Here is a 25737-nt window from a genome sequence, read left to right as displayed (position 1 = left end):
CATTAATAGTCATTACTGATTTTCATTATTTTCTCAGAGAACTGAGGAGTCCCTGAGTAAATTCTCAATACCAAGATAAATGTCCTAAATTTTTTATAGAATAAATTGTGTAGCTCTTTTTACAACCAAATATCCCTACCAAATTACTGGTCCTAAGATTCAGAGTGCAATTTATACATTTTTGATTTACACATTTACACATTCACTAAAGAAGGTCCAAGTAACAAGCTTCCCTAAATAGAGATCCCTTTAATTTCAAGATAAAGAGGTTTACTGCATAAAGCAGCAAAAGAAAGGAAACATTGGATGTGGTTAATTGCTTCTTGCCGACATTGCTAGCTTCATAAAACTAAAAAGGCAGTATATTCTTAAATAATTAATGACATCTTGTAACCTGACAGAATGTGATGTGTGTGTCCAATTGTGAAACCACTTCAATTATTCACAGGAAAGACACTTTTATAAGCAGAGAGAAAGAAAATATCCCTTTCCCCCTCATAAAATAAGTATCCTCTAATCCCTTAAAATTCAACGGTTTACCTCAGTTTTGCCTGCACTCTGCTTAAATTAGTACTAGGGAAAATTAGAACGTCTAAAAGGATGGCAGAGAAAATAGGATAGAGTTGAAGATTATATTTCAGAAAGGAGTGCCGATTTAGAAGTGAAGCTGTCTTGACTCATGATTTGTGTTTTCCAGGGCATGGTATGTGGATGGACGAATCCTTGTGGTGGGAGTGACATTTTGTATCATTCTCCCTTTGTGTCTCCTTAAGAATTTAGGTAAGTGTGCCATGGTTGCCATGGTGATTCAGGGTAGGGCACAAAGGGTTAGCAACATAGGAACAATTTAAACGGAACTGAAGCTGCTGGAAATCATGGGGGCCCAAGTTGATTCCATCTGTTTCTGCCTGGAACTCAGCCCGAAGGGACCTAAAGCCACCATGACCTCCCCCTAAAAATGGTGGGGGGTCCCCCAGGCAGCACAGATGGTGGGATGACTAGTTCCCCTGGGAGCGGCTGGACGGGTGGCAGTTTTCATGTCTGGAAGGAATAAACAGTTATTTTAGTCAGAGTAACAAAGTACGCTCTGGGGAACCCCAACATTTTTTTAAAGTTTCCTTGAAATAAATTCATGGTGCATGTAATTTGCATCTTTAATAATAATAATAATAATGATGGTATTTGTTAAGCGCTTACTGTGTGCCAAGCACTGTTCTAAGTACTGGGGTAGATACAAGGTAATCAGGTTGTCCCACTTGGGGCTCACAGTCTTAATCCCCATTTTACAGATGAGGTAACTGAGGCACAGAGAAGTTAAGTGGCTTGCCCAGGTCACATAGCTGACAAATGGCAGAACTGGGATTAGAACCCTCGTCCTCTCCCAAGCCCGGGGTCTTTCCATTAAGCCACACCGATACCGCACAGCAGGTGGAAGTTCTCTGGGATGGCTAACAGTGGAGAGATGTGTAATAGAACGTGGGCCTGGGCGTCAGAAGGACCTGGATTCTAATCCCAGCTCTGCCACTTGTCTGCTGTGGGACCTTGGGCAAGTCACTTCACTTCTCTGGACCTCAGTTACCACATCTGTACAATGGGGATTAAGAGTGTGAGCCCCATGTGGTCCAGGAACTGTGTCCAACCTGATTACCTTGTATCTCCCAGAGCTTAGAATAGTGCCTGGCACGTAGTAAGCACTTAACACATACCCAAAAAAAAGGCCATGCATTTCACACTACAACCAATGTAAAAATGATATCTTTAGTTTTTCACAATATGTGAGTAATGTGATTTAGCATCAGTTCATAAATCTTTGAATTCCTAAATATTTTTTCCCCAGCATGAAGTTGGGCAAATCTCTCCCTAAAATAATGTGGGCTTCGTATTTGAATAGTAATTTCAATATTTCATTTAATATTGATATTAATATTTCCTTTTCATTAATAATTCACAGTACCCACACCTAGTCTTTCTTTCTCAGTCAATCAATCACTGGTATTACTGAGCTTCCGCTAAGGGCTAGATCCTGTATTAACGTGGCTCAGTGGAAAGAGCCCGGGCATGGGAGTCAGAGGTCATGAGTTCTAATCCCAGCTCCGCCACTTGCCAGCTGTGTGACTTTGAGCAAGTCACTTCACTTCTCTGTGCCTCAGTTCCCTCATCTGTAAAATGGGGATTAAAACTGTGAGCGCCACGTAGGACAACCTGATCACCTTGTATCCCCCCAGCACTTAGAACAGTGCTTTGCACATAGTGAGCACTTAACAAATACCACCATTATTATAATTGTGGCATAGTGGAAAGAGCCCAGGCTTGGGCATCAAAGGACATGGGTTCTAATCCCAGCTCTGTCAAGTGTCTGCTGTCTGACTATGGGCAAGCCACTTAACCTCTCTGTGCCTCAGTTACCTCATCCGTAAACTGAGGATTAAGACCATGAGCCCACGTGGGACAACACTTTACCTTCTACTATTCCTGTGCTTAGAACAGTGCTTAGCACATAGTAAGGGCTTAACAAATATCACAATTATTATATTAATAATAATGATGATATTTGTTAAGCCCTTACTATGTGCCAGGCACTATACTAATTGCTGGAGTGGATATAAGCAAATTGGGTTGGACACAGTCCCTGTCCCACATGAAGCTCACAGCCTCCCCAATTTACAGATGAGGTAACCGAGTGCCAGAGAAGTGAAGTGACTTGCTCAAAGCCACAGAGTAGACAAGTGGCAGAACCAGGATTAGAAACCATGGCCTTCTGACTCCCAGACCCACGCTCCATACGCTGTGTCATGATGCTTCTCATAACAAGAGAAACATTTGAGAAGCTGTATTAGCTGCTTGAGAGAGTAGAACAGAAGTTTCCTACCCTCAAGGAGCTTACAGTGTAGTGGCGAAGATAGACTTACAGAAATTATATTCAAATAGAAGTATGAGGAAGAACAAAGGTAGATCAGGAAGTAGCACAGATATATTAAGATGATATAACTGAGTAAACTATTTACTGTACACATAAAGTATATAAGCATATAAATAAATAAGCATATGCAGAAATCATGAGAATGGGAATCAAATCCACACATGCTGAGGCTAGGTTATAGGTTGGTGCCCTTGTGGCCATTCCTTCCTAAAATTTGACAAAGGAGAATCCTAATGTAGACATGAAAATCAAACTTTAACAAAATCTTGAAGCCAAAGTTAAGAAGCATTGTGAAATATCCTTGTATAAAATAATTTTAAAATTATTTCCATAATAGTGGTGGTGATGGTGATGACGATAGAGTTTAGAGGCCTATTGGCTAGAGCATGGGCCTGGGATTCAGAAAGACCTGGGTTCCAATCCCGGGTCTGCCACTTGTCTGCTGTGTGACCTTGGGCAAATCACTTCACTTCTCTGGGCCTCATTTACCTCATCTATAAAATGGGGATTAAGACTGTGAGCCCCATGTGGGATACGAACTGTGTCCAACCTGTTCAGCTTGCATGTACCCCAGTGCTTAGAACAGTGCTTTACATATAGTAAGCGCTTAACACACCCCATCATAATTATTATTACAAAGGACGGATGAGCCTTAGTTCAGCTGTAAAGACTTGGGGATCAAGAACTTGTGCAGAAGAAGCTGATACAGTGCTAGTGGTTTCTACACATCTCCAAGAAGCTTTCCACGACTAAGCCCTCAATTCCTCTACTCCCACTCCCTTCTGCATCGCCCTTGCGCTTGCACCCTTTATTCACCCCTTCTTCAGCCCCACAGCAATTATGTACATCTCCATTATTTATGTATTTATGTTAATGCTTGTCTCCCCCTCTAGACTGTAAGCTTGTTGTCGGCAGGGAATGTGTCTACGAATTCTGTTATGTTGTAGTCTCCCAAGTGCTTAGTAGAGTGTTCTGCACATAGTAAGCACTCAATAAATATGATCGATTGTTTGATTGATTGATTCTGCAGTGCCCTTTCCAAACTTGAGTTCCCGCTGGGGCAGGGGTTGTAACCGTTTTACAATCGAAAGTGTAATGTTAGAACTTAACAGTGTTTTGAAACAGAGAATCACAGAGTCCATAAAGCTAAAATAATAACTTTTTTTTTTTACTCCTTCCAGGATACCTGGGATATACAAGTGGATTTTCCCTGAGCTGCATGGTTTTTTTTCTCATAGTGGTAAATTCTTCTTGAAATTGTTAGTTTGAGTTTTCGTGCCACAGTTCTCTTTCAACACGTATCTTTGTTTGGCTATAGCTCAGTACGTAGAATAGTGATTGGCATGTAGGAAGTGTTTAACAAATAACATAATTATACATTTATTGCAAATTTGGTTTATGGTCTTTTGGGTGGCAGTGAGCATGGGACTGGAAGTCAGGATACCTGGGTTCTAATTCCAGCCTTTCCACTTGATTGCTTTAGGTCATTGGATAAGTAACACTGTCATTGCCTCAGTTTCCTCATCTGACCCTTAGTGAGTGCATAATAGATTCCATAATAATAGCCATCTGTAAAAAGGGGATAAAATACCCTTTCTTCTTCCCCCTTAGACTTGGAGCCCTATATGGGGCAGGGTCCATGTTCCAATCTGATTATCTTCTTTTATCCCCAGACCTTAGCACAGTGCTTGGCACACAGTAATCACTTAATAAATTCCATTGCTATTATGATTTTTTATTTAATTCCAGGTAATCTACAAGAAATTTGAAATCAAGTGTATTTCAATGTACACAAATTCAACATCGATTGCCAATGCAACGTACGATGACTCATGTACACCAAAGTATGTCACCTTTAACTCCAAGGTGTGTGTCTTGATGTTCACTTAATTTAATGAGTATTTATTAGACTTTCTTCTGAGGCAGAGCAAAGGTGTGGGAATCATGCGCTCTCCCCCCTGTATTCTCTCAAGCTTTTAGACCAGTGATCGCCACACAACAGGTTTTCAATAAGTATTGTTGGTTGCTTGGAAATTGTTCTATGGAGCAGGACTGTACTAAAGGGTATTTGTGCATTCACTCAGATGTCTGGAGGATAGGCTACATCCAGGGGGAGAGAGGAGGAGTGGCATCCATCTTCAGGTGCTGTATCTTTGGAAGCTCTGATCAAAGGCTGGACCTGTTGGGGAGTATCTTGAGTCCTCTAAGTAAGTGGGCATTAGTGGGAGACAATGAACAAAAAAGTGAGAGGCTTTGAAAGACACGTTGCAATCAATGTAGAAGGGTACCAGAGCCAATGCTTGGCTGCTGAAAATATTTTCTGCACCAAGCCTCTGCCGGACCACCAGTCCAATTCACTCCTTCCAAGCATCAGAAAGACATAATAGAAAAGTCCTAGTACTCAGTCCTTAGTCTGTAAGCACTCAATAAGTTCAATTAATAGTATTTATTGAGCACCTACTGTGTGCAGAGCACTGTACTAAGTGCTTGGAAAAATTCAATACAACAATAGATTCTATTCGTATTTGGTACTTGTTGAGTGATCACTATATTCCATGAAGTAAGAATTTAAATGAATTGGGAGATAGAGTTAAACAGAAAGTGTTATAGTCAAGGAGGAATTAAAGAATGATTTGAGGGATGTGATACATTGGTGTTTCTTAAACCACTGATTGATTGAAAAGGTTTGCTCTTAGATTCATTGGGGGTTGGGGTTCCCTACATCCTAATTATCAGTTGCTTATGCATAGGAATTTTTAGCTGTTTTAAGTTTATACGTAGGAACATATATGCACATAGTAAATACTCAATAATTATCTTGGATGCACTCAATAAATACCATTGATGACTGATAATGTAATTTGTAACTTTCACAGGTAACTGATATCTGGTATCTGAGAGGCAGCATGGCCTAGTGGCAACAGCACAGGCTAGGGAGTCAGAGGATGTGGGTTCTAATCCCAGGTCTGCCACTCGTCTGCTCTATGACCTTGGGCAAGTCACTTAACTTCTCTGTGCCTCAGTTATCTCATCTGTAAAGGAGGATTTAATAATAATAATAATTATGGTATTTGTTAAGTACTTACTTTGTGTCAAGCACTGCTCTAAGTGCTAGGGTAGATACAAGGAAATCAGCTTGTCCCATGTGGGGCTCACAGTCTTAATCCCCATTTTACAGATGAGGTAACTAAGGCACAGAGAAGTTAAGTGACTTGCCCAAAGTCACACAGCTGATAAGTGGCAGAGCCAGGGTTAGAGCCCACCACCTCCCAACCTCTGACTCCCAAGCCCATGCTCTTGCCATGAAGCCACATTACTTCTGTTAAGACTGTGAGCCCCATGTGGGACAGGGACTGTGTCCAACCTGATTAACCTTGTATCTATCCCAGTACTTAGAACAGTGCTTGGCAAATAGTAAAGTGCCAAGTACTATTAATACTTACACTTACTTACAAGTACTATTATTATTATAATATAGGCGCTTTTACAAAAGTAGGTTCATTTTGAAAACTTCATTCAAGGTATTTAAAACTTATATGGAACATGTGTACATTGCCTTTTCCCTGAAGCCTCCTCCTCTTCCAGTTTTACATGAATTAGTTTGAGGGCAATTGCATTTGTTTAACATAGTTTTGTTTAAAATCCCATTGCTCAAGAACATAACTACAACATTCAACAAAGACAGTTCCATCTGCACAGAATTGCATGCCTTAAAGAAATTCTTGCCCTTGTTTCAGCCTGAAATTCTGATATAATTATGAGTTTAAGTTTTGCATTATTCCAGACAAACGGGTTTTGGTTGTTTCGTGCATACACCCTAAGTAGCACCCAATGCAGAGACTGTGAAGATAGTGTTTTTTTTAGGAAAATATATGATCTCTTGAATGTTAATGAATACTCTTGGTGAGCTGAACCAGAAGTGGTTGCATGAAAAGAATGTGACTAGCTCTTTCAGGAATACTAAGGAGGATTTTCCATGAAAGTCAATTGTTTACTGGTACTGTTATGCCTTGTCTTATGGCTACCTTCAGCACTTACGTGTATGTACATATTCAATATTTCTATGTTTGTTCCCCTCTTTTCGAGTGTAAGTGCCCCATGGAGCATGTTTTCTGCTTCCTCCATATTTCTCATAGTCTTTGAGTGTACTGCATTCAGTAGGTGCTCAATAAATACCTTTATTACCACTTATTTAGTAGCCAAATAAGCAACTCTCAAACCTAGTTGCTGAGTGAATCCTTTTTAATGACAATGAAGTAATACTAATAATAGCATCTTGTAGTGCTGTTTTAAGGGCTGAAAACTGAAGACACACTCAGGTTTATTGTCTCATTTTCTTAATTCTTTTTTTTCCTCTCTTTTAACAGACGGTTTACGCTTTACCCACCATTGCATTTGCATTTGTCTGCCACCCATCAGTGCTTCCAATTTATAGTGAACTGAAAGAGTAAGAAATTTAATTCAATTTTTTATATCAGATTATTTTTCTGATTTTACTGCATCACTTTCCCAGTCCCCAGCCCCACAGTACTTATGTCCATATCTGTAATTTATTTATTTATATTAATGTCCATCTCCCCCTCTAGACTGAAAGTTTGTTATAGGCAGGGAACGTGTGTGTTATATTGTTGTGTTGTATTCTCCCAAGGGCTTAGTACAGTGCCTTGCACAAAGTAAGTGCTCAATAAATATAATTGATTGATAGTTATAAAGTAAGAATTTAAATGAATTGGGAGATAGAATTAAACAGAAAGTATTATATTCAAGGAGGAATTAGAGTGGTTTGAGGGATGTTGTACATTGGCTTTTTCTTAAACCATTTTGGATTTTCAAGATTAGTTTGAACTTTAAATCATGCCTGCTTCAGAAATCTGCTAGTATGTTTAAATCTGTTGATAGATGTTAATTTGCAAAACTTTTGCCTAATTAGGCTGAACAGAGGTGTCAAGCAGAGGGCATCCAAAAGGAAAGAATAATTATCGAGGCTAAATTGTCCAAGAGTTAACTGCCTAGTTCTAATGCCAACTGTTATTTCATGTTAGTCTTTCTTATTAAAAATTGTAGTGGCTTAGGTTCCATTTTTTTGCATGTAGGTATCATGGTGATAAGGGTCAAAGGAATAGAATTATTGAATAAAGATTTTTTATATCAGCGTAAGTTCTAAATAAAGAAAAATTTAGGAAGCATTTGGAATTTTTAGGACTTCATGAGATATTGCCTTTGTGTAGCTTTTCCTTTGATATTTAATAAGGAAATTTGAAATTTTCACTTTGGCGATTTCCGAACGAGCTTCTGCATGTATTATTCTTTCTAGCTCTCAAAGTTTTTATGGCAAACCCAGCTGTCCAAATTCCTTAATCAAGGACTGAGAACAGAAGTAGATAGAATTGCCACTCGTTCCATTTTGATTTGGACAGTGCAAAGAATTGCGTGACCTTTCCAAAGCTAGACCAAAGTTTGTGCTTTAAAAAGACCCTGTCCATTGTCATCAGAGGTGCATCGTTCTCTGGCAGGCACCATGATGACTGGATGACAGTCCAAACTGAGCTCCTTATTTTCCCTTCCAAGTCCTGTCCTCTCCCTGACTTCCCTGTCACTGTGGATGGCATGACCATCCTTCCCATGTCATGGGCCCACAACTTTGGTGTCATTTGTGATTCAGCTCTCTCATTCACCCCACACATCCAATCTGTCACCAACACCTGCTGGTTTCACCTTTACAATATCGCCAAGATCCTCCCTTTCCTCTCCATCCAAATGGCTATCGTGCTGGTACAAGCTCTTGAAATATCCCGACTGGACTATTGTGTCAGCCTCCTCTCTGATCTCCCTTCCTCCTGTCTCTCCCCACTGTAGTTTATTCTTCATTCCACTGCCCAGATCATCTTCGTACAGAAACGCTCTGGGCATGTCACTCCCCTCCTCAAAAACCTCCAGTGGTTGCCTATCGACCTCCGCAATGAAACAAAAACTCCTCACTCTTGGCTTGAAAGCTCTCCATCACTTTGCCCCCTCCTACCTCACCTCCCTTCTCTCCAACTACAGCCCACCCCGCACGCTCCGCTCCTCTGCCGCTCACCTCCTCACTGTCCCCCGTTCACGCCTGTCCCACCATTGACCCCTGGCCCACGTCCTACCACTGTCCTGGAATGCCCTCCTTCCTCACTTCCACCAAACTCTCTTCCCCTCTTCAAAGCTCTACTGAGCACTCACCTCCTCCAAGAGGCCTTCCCAGACTGAGCCCCCCCCTTCCCTCTGCTCCCCCTCCCCACAACCCTCTGCTCTTCCCCTTCCCCTCAGCACTGTGCTCATTTGTATATATTATTTATTACCTTATTTATTTTGTTAATGAGGTGTACATCCCTTTGATTCTATTTATCTTGATGATGACTTGTTCTTGTTTTGTTCTGTTTCGCTTTGCTGTCTGTCTCCCCGGTTTATACTGTGAGCCCGTCATTGGGAGGGATTGTCTCTATCTGTTGCCAAATTGTACATTCCAAGCACTTAGTACAGTGCTCTGCACATAGTAAGCACTCAATAAATACTATTGAATGGATGAATGAATGAATACCCTTTACTTTGGTCTAGGGCAAATCAGGTAAAAGGTGGAAGATTTAAACAGAATACCTGAGTTCAAACCCCAACTCTGCCACTGACTTCTCCTGCAACATGGGATTTAAATATCATTTCATACAAAGACGTGGTAAAATTGAGATTTAAGCAGTGCTTTTAGTTCTAGAAAGATTTTCATACTTTCCGCTAAATTGAGAATTCGGATTACTCGAAGTAGTATTCTCCAAGCATCCATATTTCTCCAAGTTCTCTTTGCCCTACAGGAGAGTTCATCCCAATTTTTTTAAGCTAATTGCATACTCATCTCCTCCTTCTCATTCTGAAACCCCAAAGAACCCTTGAAAACCAGAAACAAGGGAAATGAGCTTCTGGATTGAGCCAAGGGACAGTGACATTTTCTATTTCCCTGCAAGCACCTTTCTGGAGAATTACAAGAATGGTAGAAAGAATATTTTCAGAACACATTTAGCTGCTTCCTGTGACTCACCAGTGTACAGCAGCACTCCACTTGAGAAAGCTTTTGTCTACGTCACTCTAGAAATTATAGTCAAGTAAACCTGCTTTAATCTGAGGGAAGGGAGATTACTTAGGAATTGCTCAGTGTCAATACTGTTCAGATCCTTTTATGATGTTTTTAATTTTTTTTTTCCAGTCGTTCACAGAAGAAAATGCAGATGGTTTCCAATATTTCCTTTTTTGCTATGTTTGTCATGTACTTTATGACTGCAATTTTTGGCTATTTGACTTTCTATGGTAAGGAAATACCTGCTCTCATCTCTTCTTACTAATATACATTGGTAAAACTTATATCATTCGAAAGAGTTAGTATGAAAATAATTTCTTTATAACACTTGGGGTATTTTCTTCAAATATTAGAAAATGAATTTTACTCTTAATGTGATTCTGCTTTTTTTTTAAAAATGAGGTAAAAGTCCTGTATTATTCCTATGGCATTTGTGGACCCTCATTATGTGAAAAGCACTGTTTTAAGTGCTAGGGCAGGTACAAATTAATCACGCTGGACATATCCCCTGTCCCACATGGGTTGCTCAGTCTAAGTAGGATGGAGGACATTGAATCCCCATTTTACAGGTGAGGAAGCTGAGGCACTGATAAGTGAAGTGACTTGCCCATGGTCACACAGGAGATGAATGGAGGAGGCAGAATTAGACCCCAAGACTGCTGACTTCCTGGCCCAAGTTCTTTCCTCTAGGCCATTCTGCTCCTGTATTCATTTTTTTATGGTATTTTTTTTAAGCACTTACTATGTGCCAAGCACAGTACTAAACAATGGGGAAAATACAGGCTAATCAGGTTAGACACAGTCTGTGTCCCACGTGGGCCTCACAGCCTTAATCCCCATTTTAGGTGAGGTCACTGAGGCACAGAGAAGTGAAGTGACTTACCCAAGGTCACACAACGGACAAGTGGCAGAGATGGGTTTAGAACCCACATCCTCTGACTCCCAAGCCTGTGCTCTTGCCACTAGGCCATGCTGCTTCTCTGATTCCTTCCTCTAAAGTTAAAAAGTGATACCTAACCATGAAACAAAAGTAACAAGTTTCAGTGACATCCCATATTGTGCTCTTTGAAGAATGTCCAAAAGAGAAATCAGGTTTTAGCAAACTATTTTCTTCACTTGAAAATGTGCAGACATTAAAATAAGTGATCAGAAAAGGTGTACTTAATTGACTTTTGCAAATTAGGGCAAATTCCATTAATAGAAAAATGAGAGAATGTTGAAAGTGAGAAGGAACCAGGTGCCAACACTTCTGACACCCTTCTCAAATTATAAATAAAATGTTTAATTATTCACAAAATGCTTAATCATTCCAAATATTTGAAGGATAAAACGGGAACATAAAATAAATGGTATTTGAAAGTAGGAGTAAAAGTCCTACTTTTATGGATTTAATTGAACTTCTTGCTCTAGTGAAGGAGCAGCGTAGCCTAGTGGGTAGAGCATGGGCCTGGGAGTCTTAAGGACTTCGGTTCTAGTCCTGCTCCTACATTCTTCCCCTGTGTGACCTTGGGCAAGTCACTTCACTTCTCTGCACCTCAATTCCTTCATCTGTAAAATGGGGATTAAGACAGTGAGTCCCATGTGGGACAGGGACTGTGTCCAACCTAATTAGGTTGTATCTACCTCAGCACTTAGTACAGTGCCTAGCACATAATAAGTGTTTAACAAATGCCATTTAAAAAACAACTATATTCTCTGCTTAGTGAAGCTTCTCCTCACCCCTTTTTCCAGTTTCAACTCTTCTGATTTTTCTTAGTTGTAACCATTTTCTTTAAGGCTAAAAGAAATGTGTTTTACCTACTCTATTAAAAGAGTGCTATCCCTCTGGCACCTTTTCCTTTACCCACAAAATGTCATATTACTTTTGTGAAAGCGCAAGTCTGACTGAGCCTGGTGGAGTAGCTCCACACACTGACAAGTGCGAGATTGGAATTTGAATCCTGAGCACAAAACCTAGCCTCTGAACCTGACAAGAGCTGAAAGCAGTGTCTGGGGAGAAAATTGGCTTTTGGTGAAGAAAGTGAGGCGTTTCTCCTCTCATCATCATCACAGTTAGCAGGACTTTGACTAAAATCAAAAAGGAATAGGGGAAGGTGAAGAGAAAAGGGATTTCACACAGGTTGCTAAGGACTCTTCATAACCTCTGTGGATTGGTTTGTCCCAACCTAGGCCTGTTAGATACCCAACTGAGCCAAACCTCATTTCCAGAGAGGGATGGAGCTGCCCAAGCTTGTTATGGTGTGCTTGTGAGGTGATCCCGCAGCCTGCCAAAATTGCCTTTTCAGTAGTGTCACAGGCACTTCATGTGTGTCAATAGAGAGCTAGCTCTTGGAACCGCCTTAACCAACTTGCTTACTTACTGAGGCAGGCCCGGATCTGGGCCATGGACAATTTGTGACTGTTTGAAGTTTGGTATCTATGGAAGGGCCACATGGAAAGCAGGATTCCAGCAGTTATTTGGTATGTACAGGGAATCTTTTGTTGAAATTGAGGAAGAACTGGACTAAAACGGACTTTGTTTTTCTCCCTTGGAAATGTTGTTTCAATTGTTTTTTCTAGTTGAAATAATTTATACCAAGCCTGCCCACCACATATGATTTCTTTAAGTGTTTACTTTAAAACACTGAAAAAAAAATAAAACCGTAATATCTTTTCAATCCCTTTAGTTAGGACTACATAAGCAGTGGAATCACAGCTCGTGCTAAGAATTAGTCTTGTGGAGCTAAAATTTTGCTTTGAGAATAATTGACTTAAAATTTGAGATATTTTATTGTGTGCCTTTTAGTTTGAAGATCAGTCACTTGTTGTTCAAGAAAACCTGTCACCTGACTTGGCTGACCGTTCTAGAATGTTAATTTTACTGTCCTGTTTTGTAGAAAATGTACATTCAGATCTGCTTCACAAGTACCAGAGTAAAGATGATGTTCTCATCCTGACAGTTCGCTTGGCTGTCATCGTTGCAGTCATTCTCACAGTTCCAGTGCTATTTTTCACTGTAAGTAAACACTGCTCTGCAGTCTGACAAAGCAGAGCTGTCACCTCTCAGCCTGGGTGGGAAGGTGGTCACAGAGAGAACCTAAATTGAGTAAGTATCCTGGGGTGGTGCAACTGAGAAACCAGACCCAATAAGGAAAGTGAAGGGTCTTTTGCAAAGAAAATTATTGTTCGTTCATTCATTCATTCATTCATTCATCAAAATTACTGACACATACTCAAGTGCTGTGGGGCAGGGAGGGGTGAGGAGCAAAGGGAGAAAGTCAGGGCGACACGGAGGGGAGTGGGAGATGAGGAAAAGTGGGGCTTAGTCTTGGAAGGCCTCTTGGAGGAGATGTGCCTTCAGTAAGGCTTTGAAAGAAGGGAGGGATTGCAGTGCAATAACGATCCTGTTGTATTTTCTAAAGCACTTAGTACAGTGGATGTGGGTGCTCAGTCAAACTCATGACTTCTACTGCTGCTCCTTAAGTTTCTCATTAGTACAGGCTGGGCTAAAATGCTCCAGGCTTCCCAACATTCTAACTGTTGTGATGGCAGCTTCTCCCCTGCTCCAATAAGCGGGAGAATGGGGGAGGGCTTAGCCATGAGGTTGCCTATGTGGGCCCCACCTCCCCACTGGTGAAGAAGCTCAGGGTTGGATCACGGCACTATGATTCTGCCCCCCTCAGAAGAAACCCTTGAATGTTATATGGTAATCCTTGTTTTCTTTGCCTTCAGGGTGGATCACAACACTACAATTCTGCTGTCCTAGGGAGTAACAGTTTAATTTTATGTGGTAATTCTTGTTTTCTTCGCCTTTAGGTACGTTCATCTTTGTTTGAACTGGCGAAGAAGACCAAGTTCAATTTATGTCGCCATATCTTGGTTACTCTCATCCTCCTGGTATTCATCAACCTCTTGGTAATCTTCATACCCTCCATGAAGGATATTTTTGGAGTCGTAGGTACAGCCTGTTAAAACTCAACTTGTGTAGTAACAGCAATTGTTCAGAAAGCTAGACTTTCACAGTACATTAATACAATGCTGCTTTCATTTTACAGGGGTGACATCTGCCAATATGTTGATTTTCATTCTTCCTTCATCTTTATATTTGAAAATCATAAGTCAAGATGGAGAGAAAGGAACTCAGAGGATTTGGGTTGGTTTTATTTCTGTTGCTTCAATTCTTAACTTTTATTTAAGATTGAGATTCGCTAGCCTTAGTCAACTGTTCAGATTCACTCATTCATTTAGTTGAATTTATTGAGTGCTTACTGTGTGCAGAACACTGTACTCAGCGCTTGAGAGAGTACAACCCAATAATAAAAGCCAGATTCCCCGCCCACAACGAGCTTACAGTCTAGCGGGTGGGAGACAGACATTAAGTAAATAAATTACAGATATATACATAATAATAATAATGTTGGTATTTAAATGCTTACTGTGTGCCAAGCACTATTCTAAGCACTGGGGTGGATACAAGGTAATCAGATTGTCCCACGTGGGGCTCACAGACTTAATCCCCATTTTACAGATGAGGGAACTGAGGCCCAGAGAAGTGAAATGATTTGCCCAAGGTCACACAGCTGATAATTGGTGGAGCTGGGAGGAGAACCCATGACCTCTGGCTCCCAAGCCTGTGCTCTTTCGTCTAAGTCACGCTGCTTCTCTGGGCCTCACGTATATACGTAAGTGCCGTGGGACTGGGAGGGGGGAGGAACAAAGGGAGCAAGCCAGGGCAATGCAGATGGGAGAGGGAGAAGAGGAAGGCCCAGTCAGGAAGACCTCTTGGAGGAGATGTGCCTTCAGTAAGGCTTTGAAGAGGTGGAGAGTAATCATCTGTCAGATATGAGGAGGGAGGGCATTCCAGGCCAGAGGCAAGATGTGGGTTGGGGGTTGGTGGCCACATAGGCAAGAGCAAGGCAGAGTGAAGAAGTTAGTATTAGACAAGCCAAGTGTGCAGGCTGGGCTGTAGTGGGAGAGTAGTGAGATGAGGTAGGAGGGGGCAAGGTGATTGAAGTGCTTTAAAGGTAATGGTGAGAAGTTTTTGTTGGATGTGGAGGTGAATGGGCGACCACTGGAGTGTTTTGAGGAGTGGGGAAATGTGTCCTGAACGGGCTTTGAAGAAAAATGATCTGGGCAGCATATTGAAGTATGGGCTGGAGTGGGCAGAGAAACAGGAAGCTGGGAGGTCAGCAAGGAAGCTGATGCAGTAATCCAGGCAGGATAAAATGAGTGATTATATTAACATGGTAGCAGTTTGGATGCAGAGCAAAGGGCGGATTTTATTGATGTCCTGAAGGTGGGACTGGCAGGATTTAGTGATGGATTGAATATGTGGGTAGAATGAGAGAGAGGAGTCAAGGGTAACGCCAAGGTAATGGACTTGTGAGACAGGAAGGATGGGGGTGCCATCTGCAGTGATGGGGAAGTCAGAGGGAGGACAGGGTTTGGGTGGGAAGATCAGCAGTTTTGTTTTGGAATGTTAAGCTTGAGGTGAAAGGAGGACATCCAGGTAGAGATGTCTTCAGACTTGGAAATGTGAGACTGGAGAGAGGGAGAGAGATCAAGACTGGAGATGTAGATTGGGTATCATCTGCAAAGAGGTGCTAGTTGAAGCCATGGGAGCAAATTAGTTCTCCAAGGGAGTTCTCCAAGGGACCCAGAACTGAACCTCGAGGGATCCCCTCAGTTAGGGCGTGGGAGGCAGAGGAGGAACCTGCAAAGGAAACTGTAAATGAACAGTCAGAGAGATAAAAGGAGAATCAGGAGACAGTGTCAAAACAGTGTCAGTAAAGCCGAGTTTGGGTCATGTTTACAGGAGAAGGGGATGATCCACAGTGGCGAGGACGGCCGAGAGATTGAGGAGAATTAGGATGGAGTAGATGCCATTAGATTTGGCAAGAAGAAGATCATTGATGACCTTTAAGAGGGTGCTTTCTGTGGAGTGAAGGGGACAGAAGCCTGATTAGAGGAGGTCAAGGAGAGAATTGGAGGAGAGGAATTAGAGACAGCAGGTGTAGACAACTCGCTCAAGGAGTTTGGAGAGGAATGGTAGGATGGAGATGGGATGATAACCGGAGGGAGCCATAGGATCAAGGTAGCGTTTTTTTAGAATAGGGCTCATGTTTGAAAGCAGTCGGGAAGAAGTCACTGGAGATTGAACAGCTGAAGATGGCTGTTAGGGAGGGATGAAGGAAGGGGGTGAGAGTTTTAATAAGGTGTGATGGAATGGGTCGGATGCACAGGTGGAGAGGGTGGATTTTGAGAGAAGGCAGATCTCTTGAGTAACTGCCAGGAAGGACGAAAGAGTTGAAGAAGGGGGAGGAGGGAGGACAGAATCGGGAGGGGTATGGGAGATTTTAGGGCACTCATACTTGATAGTGTCAATTTTCTTAATAAAGTAGGTGGCCAGGTCACTGGGGGCAAGGGGTGGGGGAGGCAGTGGGACGGGGGCTTGAGGAGGGAGTTAATGTCTGTCACTGGAGAGAGCAATGAGCATAGGTGGATAAATAATTCTGTGGGGAGAGGAGAGGGCAGAGTTAAGGCACGCAAGGATGAAGCGGATGAAGTCGGCTCGATACTTAGATTTTGGATTTAGGTAGAGATTTAGATTTCTGGAAGTCCCTCTCTTCTCATATCCAACAGACAATTATTCTCCCGCCCCGCCTCCGCCAATCTTCAAAGCCTTATTGAAGGCACCTCTCCTCCAAGAGGCCTTCCCTGACTAAGCCCCCGTTTCCTGTTTTCCCACTCTCTTCTTCATCGCCCTGCCTTGCTCCCTTAAGTCACTGCCCCACCAACCCAGCAGCACTTACACACAGATTTATATTATTTATATTAATGTCCTTTTTCCCTTCCAGACTGTAAGCTCATTGTGGGCACGGAATATGTCTGTTATATTGTTGTGTTGTACCCTCCCAAGGGCTTAGTACAGTGGCCTGCACACAGTAAACACGTAATAAATCTGATTGATATAAATAGGGGAAATGTCCCACAGACTACTAAAAGGAAATTTCCCTGCTCTTAGCTGATTAATACCATTTCGGGTTTCCTAATAGAACGGTTTCCTCTGTGGTCAATCCCCTTGTCAGCATTGATAAATATTAATAATTATGGTATTTGTTAAGTGTTTACTATGTTCCAGGCACTGCTCTAAGCGCTGGGGTAGATGGAAGGTAATTGGATTGCACCCAATCCTTGTCCCACATGGGGCCCACAGTCTTAATCCACATTTTACAGATGAAGGCACTAAGGCCCAGAGAAGTGAAGTGACTTGCTCCAGGTCACACAGCTGACAAGTGACAGAGTCAGGATCAGAACCCATAACCTTCTGACATCCAGGCTCTATCCACTAGGTCATGCTGCTTCGCCAGTATTAGATTGGGTTTGTGCAGATAAGGTATTTTTATTGTGAAAATTCCCTCTTCTGGGAATGGGGATTCCCTGGGAATGGAGATTCTGGGACTGGAGATTATGCCTGCACTCTGGCAGTTGCTGCAGGATCACACACAGGGGCTTGGGGGGCACCACAACTGCCTGGGGGAAAACCTGATATATATACTGTCTGCCATTCAGGCAGATGAGCTGACTTCAGGGCCCAGGGACCGGCTCAGATGTGGGACTAAGGCATATAGCTCCAAAAACACGGTCTTGTATAAAAACTCCTGGACCATTATAGTTAGATGTATAAGAATTAAGCTATGTTATGCAGATTGAAGCCAAAAATGGACTTTTGTCCCCCTCAAAAAAATTCCTAAAAAAAAAAATAATTTGCCCAATATGGGCACAGCCAGATTTGTGCTAGTGGCACTTTCTCTACTCTATCTTTTTTTTTCTCCTACTTCCTCAACATGATCTCCCCCCACCTTTGTCCAAACTGCTTATATTGTATCTACCCCAATACTTGATGCATTGCTTGGCACATGGTAAGCACTTAACAAATATCATAGTTGTTATTTCGGGTTTGGTGATTATATTCTTGCTGACTCCTTGTTCATTCCTTACCTTCTTCTATCAGATGTGTTCTGATAGAAGTAGAAAATATTTTGGTTTGCAAATTCAACGCTTTGGATTCAGATGCAAATTTACTAAGCTAAAAAAAGTCCCAGGTGCCATTTCCTTCCTTACTGGAAACAGTTAGAACCTTTTTTATGCAAGTAATCCTGGCATGTTAAATAGAGGTCAGGGTTTGAAAGTAACTAGTCTCCAAATTATCCAGATTTGGGGGGTGATATTCCTCCTTAGAATGCTGCAGTAGACACTCTTTGGCTCTAGTATAGACCATCCTTTTAATAATCAAGAACTTAAGTTTTCATTGCAATAATAATAATAATGATGGTATTTGTTAGGCACTTACTGTGTGTGTGCCAGGCCCTGTTCTAAGAGGCTAAGGTAGATACAAGGTAATTGGGTTGGACACAGCCCCAGTCCCACTTGTGGCTCACAGTCTTAATTCACATTTTTCTGATGAGGGAACTGAGGTACAGAGAAATGAAGTGACTTGCCCAAGGTCACACAGCAGGAAAGTGGTGGAGTCGGCATTAAAACCCAGACCTTCTGACTCCCAGGCCCGTGCTCTGTCCACTGGGGCCTGGTGGTTATCTTGGGCTATTATAAAAACAGTAATAATACTTATGGTAATTGTTAAGTGCTTACTATGTGCCAGGCACTGTATAAAGCGCTGGGGTGGATACAAGCAAATCGGGTCAGATACAGTCCCTGACCCACTTAAGGCTCACGGTCTTATCCCCCATTTTACAGATGAGGGAACTGAAGCCCAGAGAAGTGAAATGACTTGCCTAAGGTTACACAGCAGACAAGTGGCAGAGCCAGTATTAAAACTCATGACCATCTGACTTCCAGGCCCATGCTCTGTCCACCACACCTGGCTGCTGTTGTCTCGGGAAGGACTGACCAGACCATGAGCTCCATGTGGGACAAGGACTGTGGTCTGATCCACTCAATCCCAGGGTTTAGTACAGTGCTTAGCACATAGTAAGTGTCTAAAAAGTGCCACAGTTATAATTATGATTATTCAAAGGGCAGGTTTAGAGGGAAAGTATTCTATTTTTTCCTCAACTGAGGTAAACAGGCTTTGCTATTGATGCACTTAGAAATGTTGCCTTATTTGAAAGAATCAATGTCTTTTGTTTTTGTCCTAGGCCTCTCTCTTCCTGGGATTGGGAGTCCTATTTTCCTTAGTAAGCATTCCTTTGGTCATCTATGATTGGGCATGCTCAGCCAGCAACAGCGAAGGTCATTGAAACCCCGCTTGAATGAAAAATCCCTGCATTTCTGTTGGAGGCTCATCGAAGTCAACCCACTCCTTCTTGGCCAGTTTGCACAAGCAAAATGAGGTGTAATATTGAGAATGGTTACACACCTTTTCCAAATGGAATCCCATTCGAATTTCAGTTCTACCAGAATCTCCTTGGATCAATTTAAATATTCCGTTGACTGCATTCTCTGTTTTACCTAGCCTTTGTCCTTGTTACTACTCACAATCAGTTACTTTTCATTTTCTTAAATTCTGTTGTTCCAGAGGTAATCTCTTGGAACTTTTGTAAAACACAGTCTTCACTCACTGGAGGCAGGGAAAAGGTTTTCTTCTTCAGCTGATTCAGTAACAGTTTTCCACTTGCTCTTCAGCTCACCCGAACTCTTTCTTTCTTGATCAAACAAACTTAATTGGTGTAAATATTTCACTTTGCTTTGACAATGTCTTGGTAAATAGCCTATGTGGGTCAGTGTAGCACAGTAGGATATTTAATGGGCACAACCAGCATCAACCTGTGAAAACCAGCAAGGTTGGGTTGAGGGAGGGGGGCATGGTGCTATCAGCACACCCTATCCCAAAGTAATTTTGAGTGTACCCTCAAACCAGATTCGAATTTGGATCATTCTTTAAAACCCATGTTGCTGTTGATTGTCTTGGCAAAACAATATAAATTAATCTGGGGGACCTTTTTGCCTTCCAACATAAGCATTGATCTGCTCCAGATCAATTCTATTGCCCCAAATGCCTTGGAAACCTGGGGGCTTCTATGATTCAAAGTGGCCAGCATTGCTACACCTGATTTTGCTTGAAAAAAATAATAAAAGCAAACTGTCAAAAAATCTAATCCCAGCAGCTTTACTCATCTCCACCAGCTTTGTCACTAACAATAATTGTTCTTAGACATTTAATTAAGGATGATCTTGGATGACTGATTCCTATTTTATATCAGATACTTTTCAGGGATCCTAAGAAAACTTCTTTTGTATCTGTCTATTTAAGTGATGTAAAACCAAGGTTCTGTACCTTTTAAAAAAAGCCTAATTTTCTATCTCTTCTCCATTGATTTTCCATCAAGAGTAAATACAGAGAATTCAAAGCTATTTACAATTCCAATTCTGCACTTCCATATTGCTTGAGAGCAGCAGAATTTTAGAAACTGCTACAGGGTTATCTGTCTAAGGTGAGGATTCATTCATTCATTCGTATTTATTGAACGCTTATTGTGTGCAGAGCACTGTACTAAGCGCTTGGAAAGTACAATTAAGCAACAAGGAGAGACAGTTCCTCCCACCGGAAGCAGGGAGACAGACATCAAAACCAGTAAACAGGCAGGAATTCAAGAATTCATATACTGAATGTAAATGAAAAACAGAATCACTACATCGCTGTTCTGCTACGTTACTTTATTTTCTACTCTAGCTAAAGGAGTAATGCAGACAAACCCAAAACGTCAAAATTCTGCTCACAGATGCTCGTGTCAAACTCATATTGATGAGACAACTTGAGCTTTGGCGTCCTCTTCCTCCTCCGTTTATCCAAAGACACAGTTGAGTCCTTAAAAATTTCAAATTGTGCTAGTTAACATTTCCTTAAAGACTCATTCATCTCTAACAGTAGTTTTACACACACAAAGTAAATTTAGAACACTGTCATTAGAAGTGAGATATTTCGTGATGTCTGTGGATCTGTGGATTTTGTGTGTTAGTACATGATTTTTTAATGATTTAAAAGATATTTGTTAAGGAAAGCACATGTTCGTTGATGTCTGTGATACAGAATTTCTTTTAAATCTGCTTTTTGTGTTAAAAGTTTATTTGTTCTTAACAGAACCCTGGTGTCATTTGTCAGATACCTCTGGTGGATAGCATTATTTGGGCCAGATTAGCTGTTAAGTGTACTGCTATTATTCTCTTTGTTCAAAATAGTGAACTTGTAGCCAAAAATATGTGTATCACAGATGTTAGCTAGAATTCCAGCAACAGTAAAGATCTATAGAAGCTCCTCTGCTAAATTAGTAGATTTGAGAGTACTGTGTCATAATAGTAGATGGCAACACACTTTCTTTTGGTAGATATGTTCTCCACTCTTGTGAACAGTGCAAGCAAGTTATGTAGTTTGGATTTAGAACTGCTTTCTAGATAGAGTAACAGGATATTTTAAATCCATAATTTACTTAATGATAGACATTGGAAGGGTGGGTGGGGGGTTGTTAGTTCAGAAAGGGTCCTAATCTTATTGGGGATATATCTTTTACCTTTGGCTTTGGAGAGAAATGAAAAGGAAGCTTTTTGCCTTTAAAAATACAAGATTTTAAACATTTTTGGCATTACAGTCTTGGAAGAAATACTGTGTTTGGGATCGAGGATTTGTTCTCCGATTTTATCTTCATTGTCTAAAGGAGTGAATTCTGTCCTCCTTAAATAAGAGAAGTTTCCTGTGGGAAGTTGGGCCTCTGTTTAAGGAATTTGGGCTCTCTCCCCAGTAGGAATACCTAGTTGGTGTTCCATTGTTTTGTATGTCACATGGCACGATAAATGCACCTTTCAGGGGGAAGAAATGTGTTTAAGGTTACAATGAGTTATGTTTATATTTCAGAGCAAAATTATTAGTCAATACTTACTCAATACAAGGGCCATCAAAGCAACTTTTAATGTCAATTACAAAAAAATTCACATGGCATAAAAATAGAGGGAAAAGAGTCCGTATTGTTTAGTAAAACCAGCCAATGACTTTCTATTTGGGTGGTAAAACCCGCAACATTTATACACCAACATTCGGAGAAGCCCTTGTTAGCAGAAACCATTTTCCAAATGAATGCACAGAAAATGTTTCAATGATAATCATTATCGATCCATCAATCACTGAATTTATTGAACGCTTACTGTGTGCAGAGCACTGTACTAAGCACTTGGGAGAATACGACAGAGTCGATAGATGTGTCCCCTGCCCGCAGTGAAGGGTTTTCATTGAAAAGCAGGGAAAAGTTTAAAGTGAAAACTGCCGATGACTTTAGGGGCAAAGAGGAGGTAAAAATTCACACACAAATTCTGATATTATTCCCCTTCATGGGAATTTTTTAATATAGAAGGCATATGAGATTGGGCCCGTCCTGTATACAAGCCTAAATATATGTTTTAAAAGGAAGAATCTATGCAGCTGTGGTTGATTGTAGGAGATGTTTCCTTTGTATGTAAATATACTGTAAATTAATAGGCTGTATATTTTTGCAGTTGTTGATCCACAAGGAAATAGAAGTGTTTAAGTAGTATCTCTGCATAAAGAATTAGTGTTTTTATGATTATTAATTTAGTTTTCGAACTAGCTCAATGTATTCCCTCTCCCATACTCTAGAGTTGCCTCATGAACTAAAAATCGTGTTTCTTATTTTAGAAAAGAAATGTCAGAATTTTTCCCAGGAGTTCAGTTAATTTCTCCTGTTAGGTGTAATTCGCTATTTAAAAAGGTGTTTTCTGAACTACATGTAAATCGTTTACATTAAAACTACTTTGTGGTACAACTGACACTATAGCTAAAAGTGACCAATTAAATTGTGTACATTGTGCTTTCATTTAAGCACCGGTACTATGTCTTACACAGTATTTATGAAAAACAAGAGTCGGACATAAAAGTTTAAAATGGAGTCATTGCTTTTTCCAAACTTGGGGAGCTTTGGAAGTATAAAACTTGAATTTAACTTTTACTTTAATATGAGCACAAATTTGAAAGAGAAACCTAAAGGTCATTCATTGTTTTGCTGAGCTTTTAAAACTCTCGCAATGGTTACCTCCTGTTTTCAGTGTTGCAGCCAACAAGTAATGTCTACATTATATTTTTCATAAAACTTTAATTTACATTTGTTCATATTTAGTCCAATGTATTTTAGGCTTCACTCGGTTTCAGTACATGCTGAGTACTACTGTCTTATTGATGTATAATTCAATTTCGGATAGGTGCCTGAAATTCACCTCACACTTTACTGTTCATAGCTAACAAAATAGATTTTGGGTTTTTTTCAGGTTGTGTGTGTAAATAAAGAAATGTAAGTTTTCTTCAATGTTAAACAATATAGTTTTTAAATATTAAAATGTGAACTAAAATTATGCATATTGTTTGTTCTTTCACTAAAACTTGGTCTGAATAAAATACGTGTTGGAGTAAAATTCAAGAAAATGCTTAGTGGACTGATAGTAAGATACCTAACCCTGCCTTAGTTTTCAGTGCAGCCCCTTGGAGGGGGGACTGGAATCCACCACCATGCGACAGGTATTTAAGACCTTCTTACAAACTGCGTTGAAGGCAAGTTCACTTTTAATTCTGAAAAATTCCAGTAAAATAACAACTATTGTTCAATCTGTGGCCACTAACGTTAATTTAGAATAACGTGAAGGTAAGAAGTGCTAGATATAATTTGAAATTCACAGTGGGTACCCAATAAATATTTGTGGAGGAGTACTAATAACAATACAATATTTTTTAAGTGTGTATGATGTGTCGCACGCTGTGCTAAGTGCTGGGGTAGATATGAGATAATCAGATTGCACTGAGCCCCTGTCCCAGGTGGATCCGTTGCTGAAGAGGTAGGAAGAACAGGTATTATATCTCCATTTTACAGATGAGGAAAGTGAGACATTGGGAAGTTGTAACTCACCCAAGGTCACACAGCAGACAAGTAGTAAAGTCAGGACTCGAATCTCCTAACTCCCAGGACTGCTCTCTTTTTCACTAGGCCCCACTGCCATGTTTATGAAGGTGCTCTTGCTCTTGAGATTTACTTCCTAGGATGAAAGTAAAGCAGAACAGCCGGGGAAAGAATAAGAGCAGGCATGAATTGTTTCCAAGCGGAGCGGCCTGGCTTCCCTTTTCACTGGCACGTGGGGCAAGGAGACGATTGGCCCCTGGTTGAGGCCATGTTGTGGGCCCTGAACTGCTACATGCCAGGCAGCCAGATGGCCACCAGCAGCTCTGAGGGCTACTGCAGAGGGCTAGCATGGCTCCGGGTGGGTCACGGGAGGGCGGTGGGGAGGGAAGGGCACCCCAGAAGGGCACCCCACGGTTGGCGGAGGATAGCCCATATGTCAGTCTCCTCTCCTGACTGGAATGGCGGTCCTTATAAATTATCCAGCCCCGCCCCACTTTCCCATACAAGTCGGGGTTCAAATCCTTCCACTCCTCATTATCCCTTATGTAGACTGGTGCCCGAAAAGCCCAGCATGACTGGCAATTGTCACATGTTCAGTCTGCAGCGTGGCCAAGTGGACAGAGCACCCACCTAGGAGTCATAGGGATCCGGGTTCTAATCCTGGCTCTGCCACATGACTGCTGCGTGACCTTGGGTAAGACACTTCACTTCTCTGTGCCTCAATTACCTCATTTGTAAAATGGGGATTAGGACTTTGAGCTCCTTGTGGGACAGGGGCTGTGTCCAACCTGTTTATCATGTGTCTGTCTCAGCACTTAGTACAGCACCTGGCACACAGTAAGCGTTTAACAAACACCAAAAAAAAGAATAATTGCCCGCAAGTCTGGTCGTGCTTGCAGTTCAGCCTGCAGTCCAACAGGGTGAAGGCTCTTTCAGCTTTCTAACATTATTGCCGGCATTCAAACCTTCAGAGTGTCGATCGGTCAGTTGTATCTATTGAGCATTTACTGGGTGCAGAACACTGTGCTAAGTGCTTGGGAGAGTACAACATAACAGAGTTGGTAGACGCATTCCCTGCCCATGGTGATTCTACAGCCTAGAGGGGAAACAAACAGAAAAGAACAGTGTCAGTAAAGCCAAGATTGTATAATGTGTCAAGAAGGGAGTGGTCCACAGTGTTGAAGGGAGCTAGCCTAAGGAATTTGGGCATTAGGGTGTCCCACGCAGATGTGTCACAAAACCTTGAGAGCAAGAAAGAAGAACATGTTCAGAAGCTAGCTCAGAAATTACAAAAGTGAACTTAGGTCTTCCAGATTGTCTCCCGGGTACCTCCTGGTACATGTTTTACGAAGAAGTGGAGAATAGACCGTTGTTTGAAACTCTTCTAGAAAGCCAAGCTCGCTAAAAGTTATAAAAAAGAGTTGTTTTAATAAGGGTGATTACAAAAGAATCGTGCAACAAAGAGCCAAGTATAGAGGTTTTGCATCAAGGGAAGTGTTCCGATAACCAAGCTATTCAGAGGGAGGAGAGGCTTTACCATGTGACATCTGATTAATTGGACTGTAGAGCAACCCGAGCAGCTAGTATGGAAAAGTATAGGCGGATGCCTAAGTCACTTGATTACCTCACTTGGAACCCTTAAACTTCCCTGATCTCACCTCCCCTCACCCCGCATCCCTCAATCAGCCCATTCCAGCTGCCCCCCACACATCCCCTCCACTCCTCCATCCAACCCCTCCTCACCCCTTGCATGATCCCCCACCCCATCCCAACCATCCTGTCCCAGCCCCACCCCTCATCCTTCTCGCCTTGCACCCGCCCCCGTCAGC

At 41.5% G+C, this 25737-nt stretch overlaps 1 protein-coding gene across 2 annotated transcripts in view; it reads left to right on the top strand.

Moving 5' to 3' along the window:
* SLC38A1 (solute carrier family 38 member 1) overlaps positions 1 to 23434 on the top strand; it is a 95970-nt gene extending 72536 nt beyond the window's left edge. For both annotated transcript variants that reach the window (XM_029057629.2, XM_029057628.2), the window contains 9 exons: positions 698 to 780; positions 4102 to 4160; positions 4670 to 4786; positions 7288 to 7367; positions 10146 to 10246; positions 12893 to 13011; positions 13812 to 13953; positions 14051 to 14148; positions 19154 to 23434. In XM_029057629.2, the coding sequence (XP_028913462.1) occupies positions 698 to 780; positions 4102 to 4160; positions 4670 to 4786; positions 7288 to 7367; positions 10146 to 10246; positions 12893 to 13011; positions 13812 to 13953; positions 14051 to 14148; positions 19154 to 19255 (901 nt within the window). In that variant the 3' untranslated portion in view covers positions 19256 to 23434. The remainder of the gene's footprint in view (positions 1 to 697; positions 781 to 4101; positions 4161 to 4669; positions 4787 to 7287; positions 7368 to 10145; positions 10247 to 12892; positions 13012 to 13811; positions 13954 to 14050; positions 14149 to 19153) is intronic.
* The last annotated feature ends 2303 nt before the right edge of the window (positions 23435 to 25737 follow it).

This window comes from Ornithorhynchus anatinus, chromosome 2 (assembly GCF_004115215.2).
Source record: "Ornithorhynchus anatinus isolate Pmale09 chromosome 2, mOrnAna1.pri.v4, whole genome shotgun sequence".
Lineage (NCBI taxonomy): Eukaryota > Metazoa > Chordata > Mammalia > Monotremata > Ornithorhynchidae > Ornithorhynchus > Ornithorhynchus anatinus.
The sequence above is the reverse complement of the archived record's forward strand: the minus strand, read 5'-3'. Positions and strand labels throughout refer to the sequence as shown.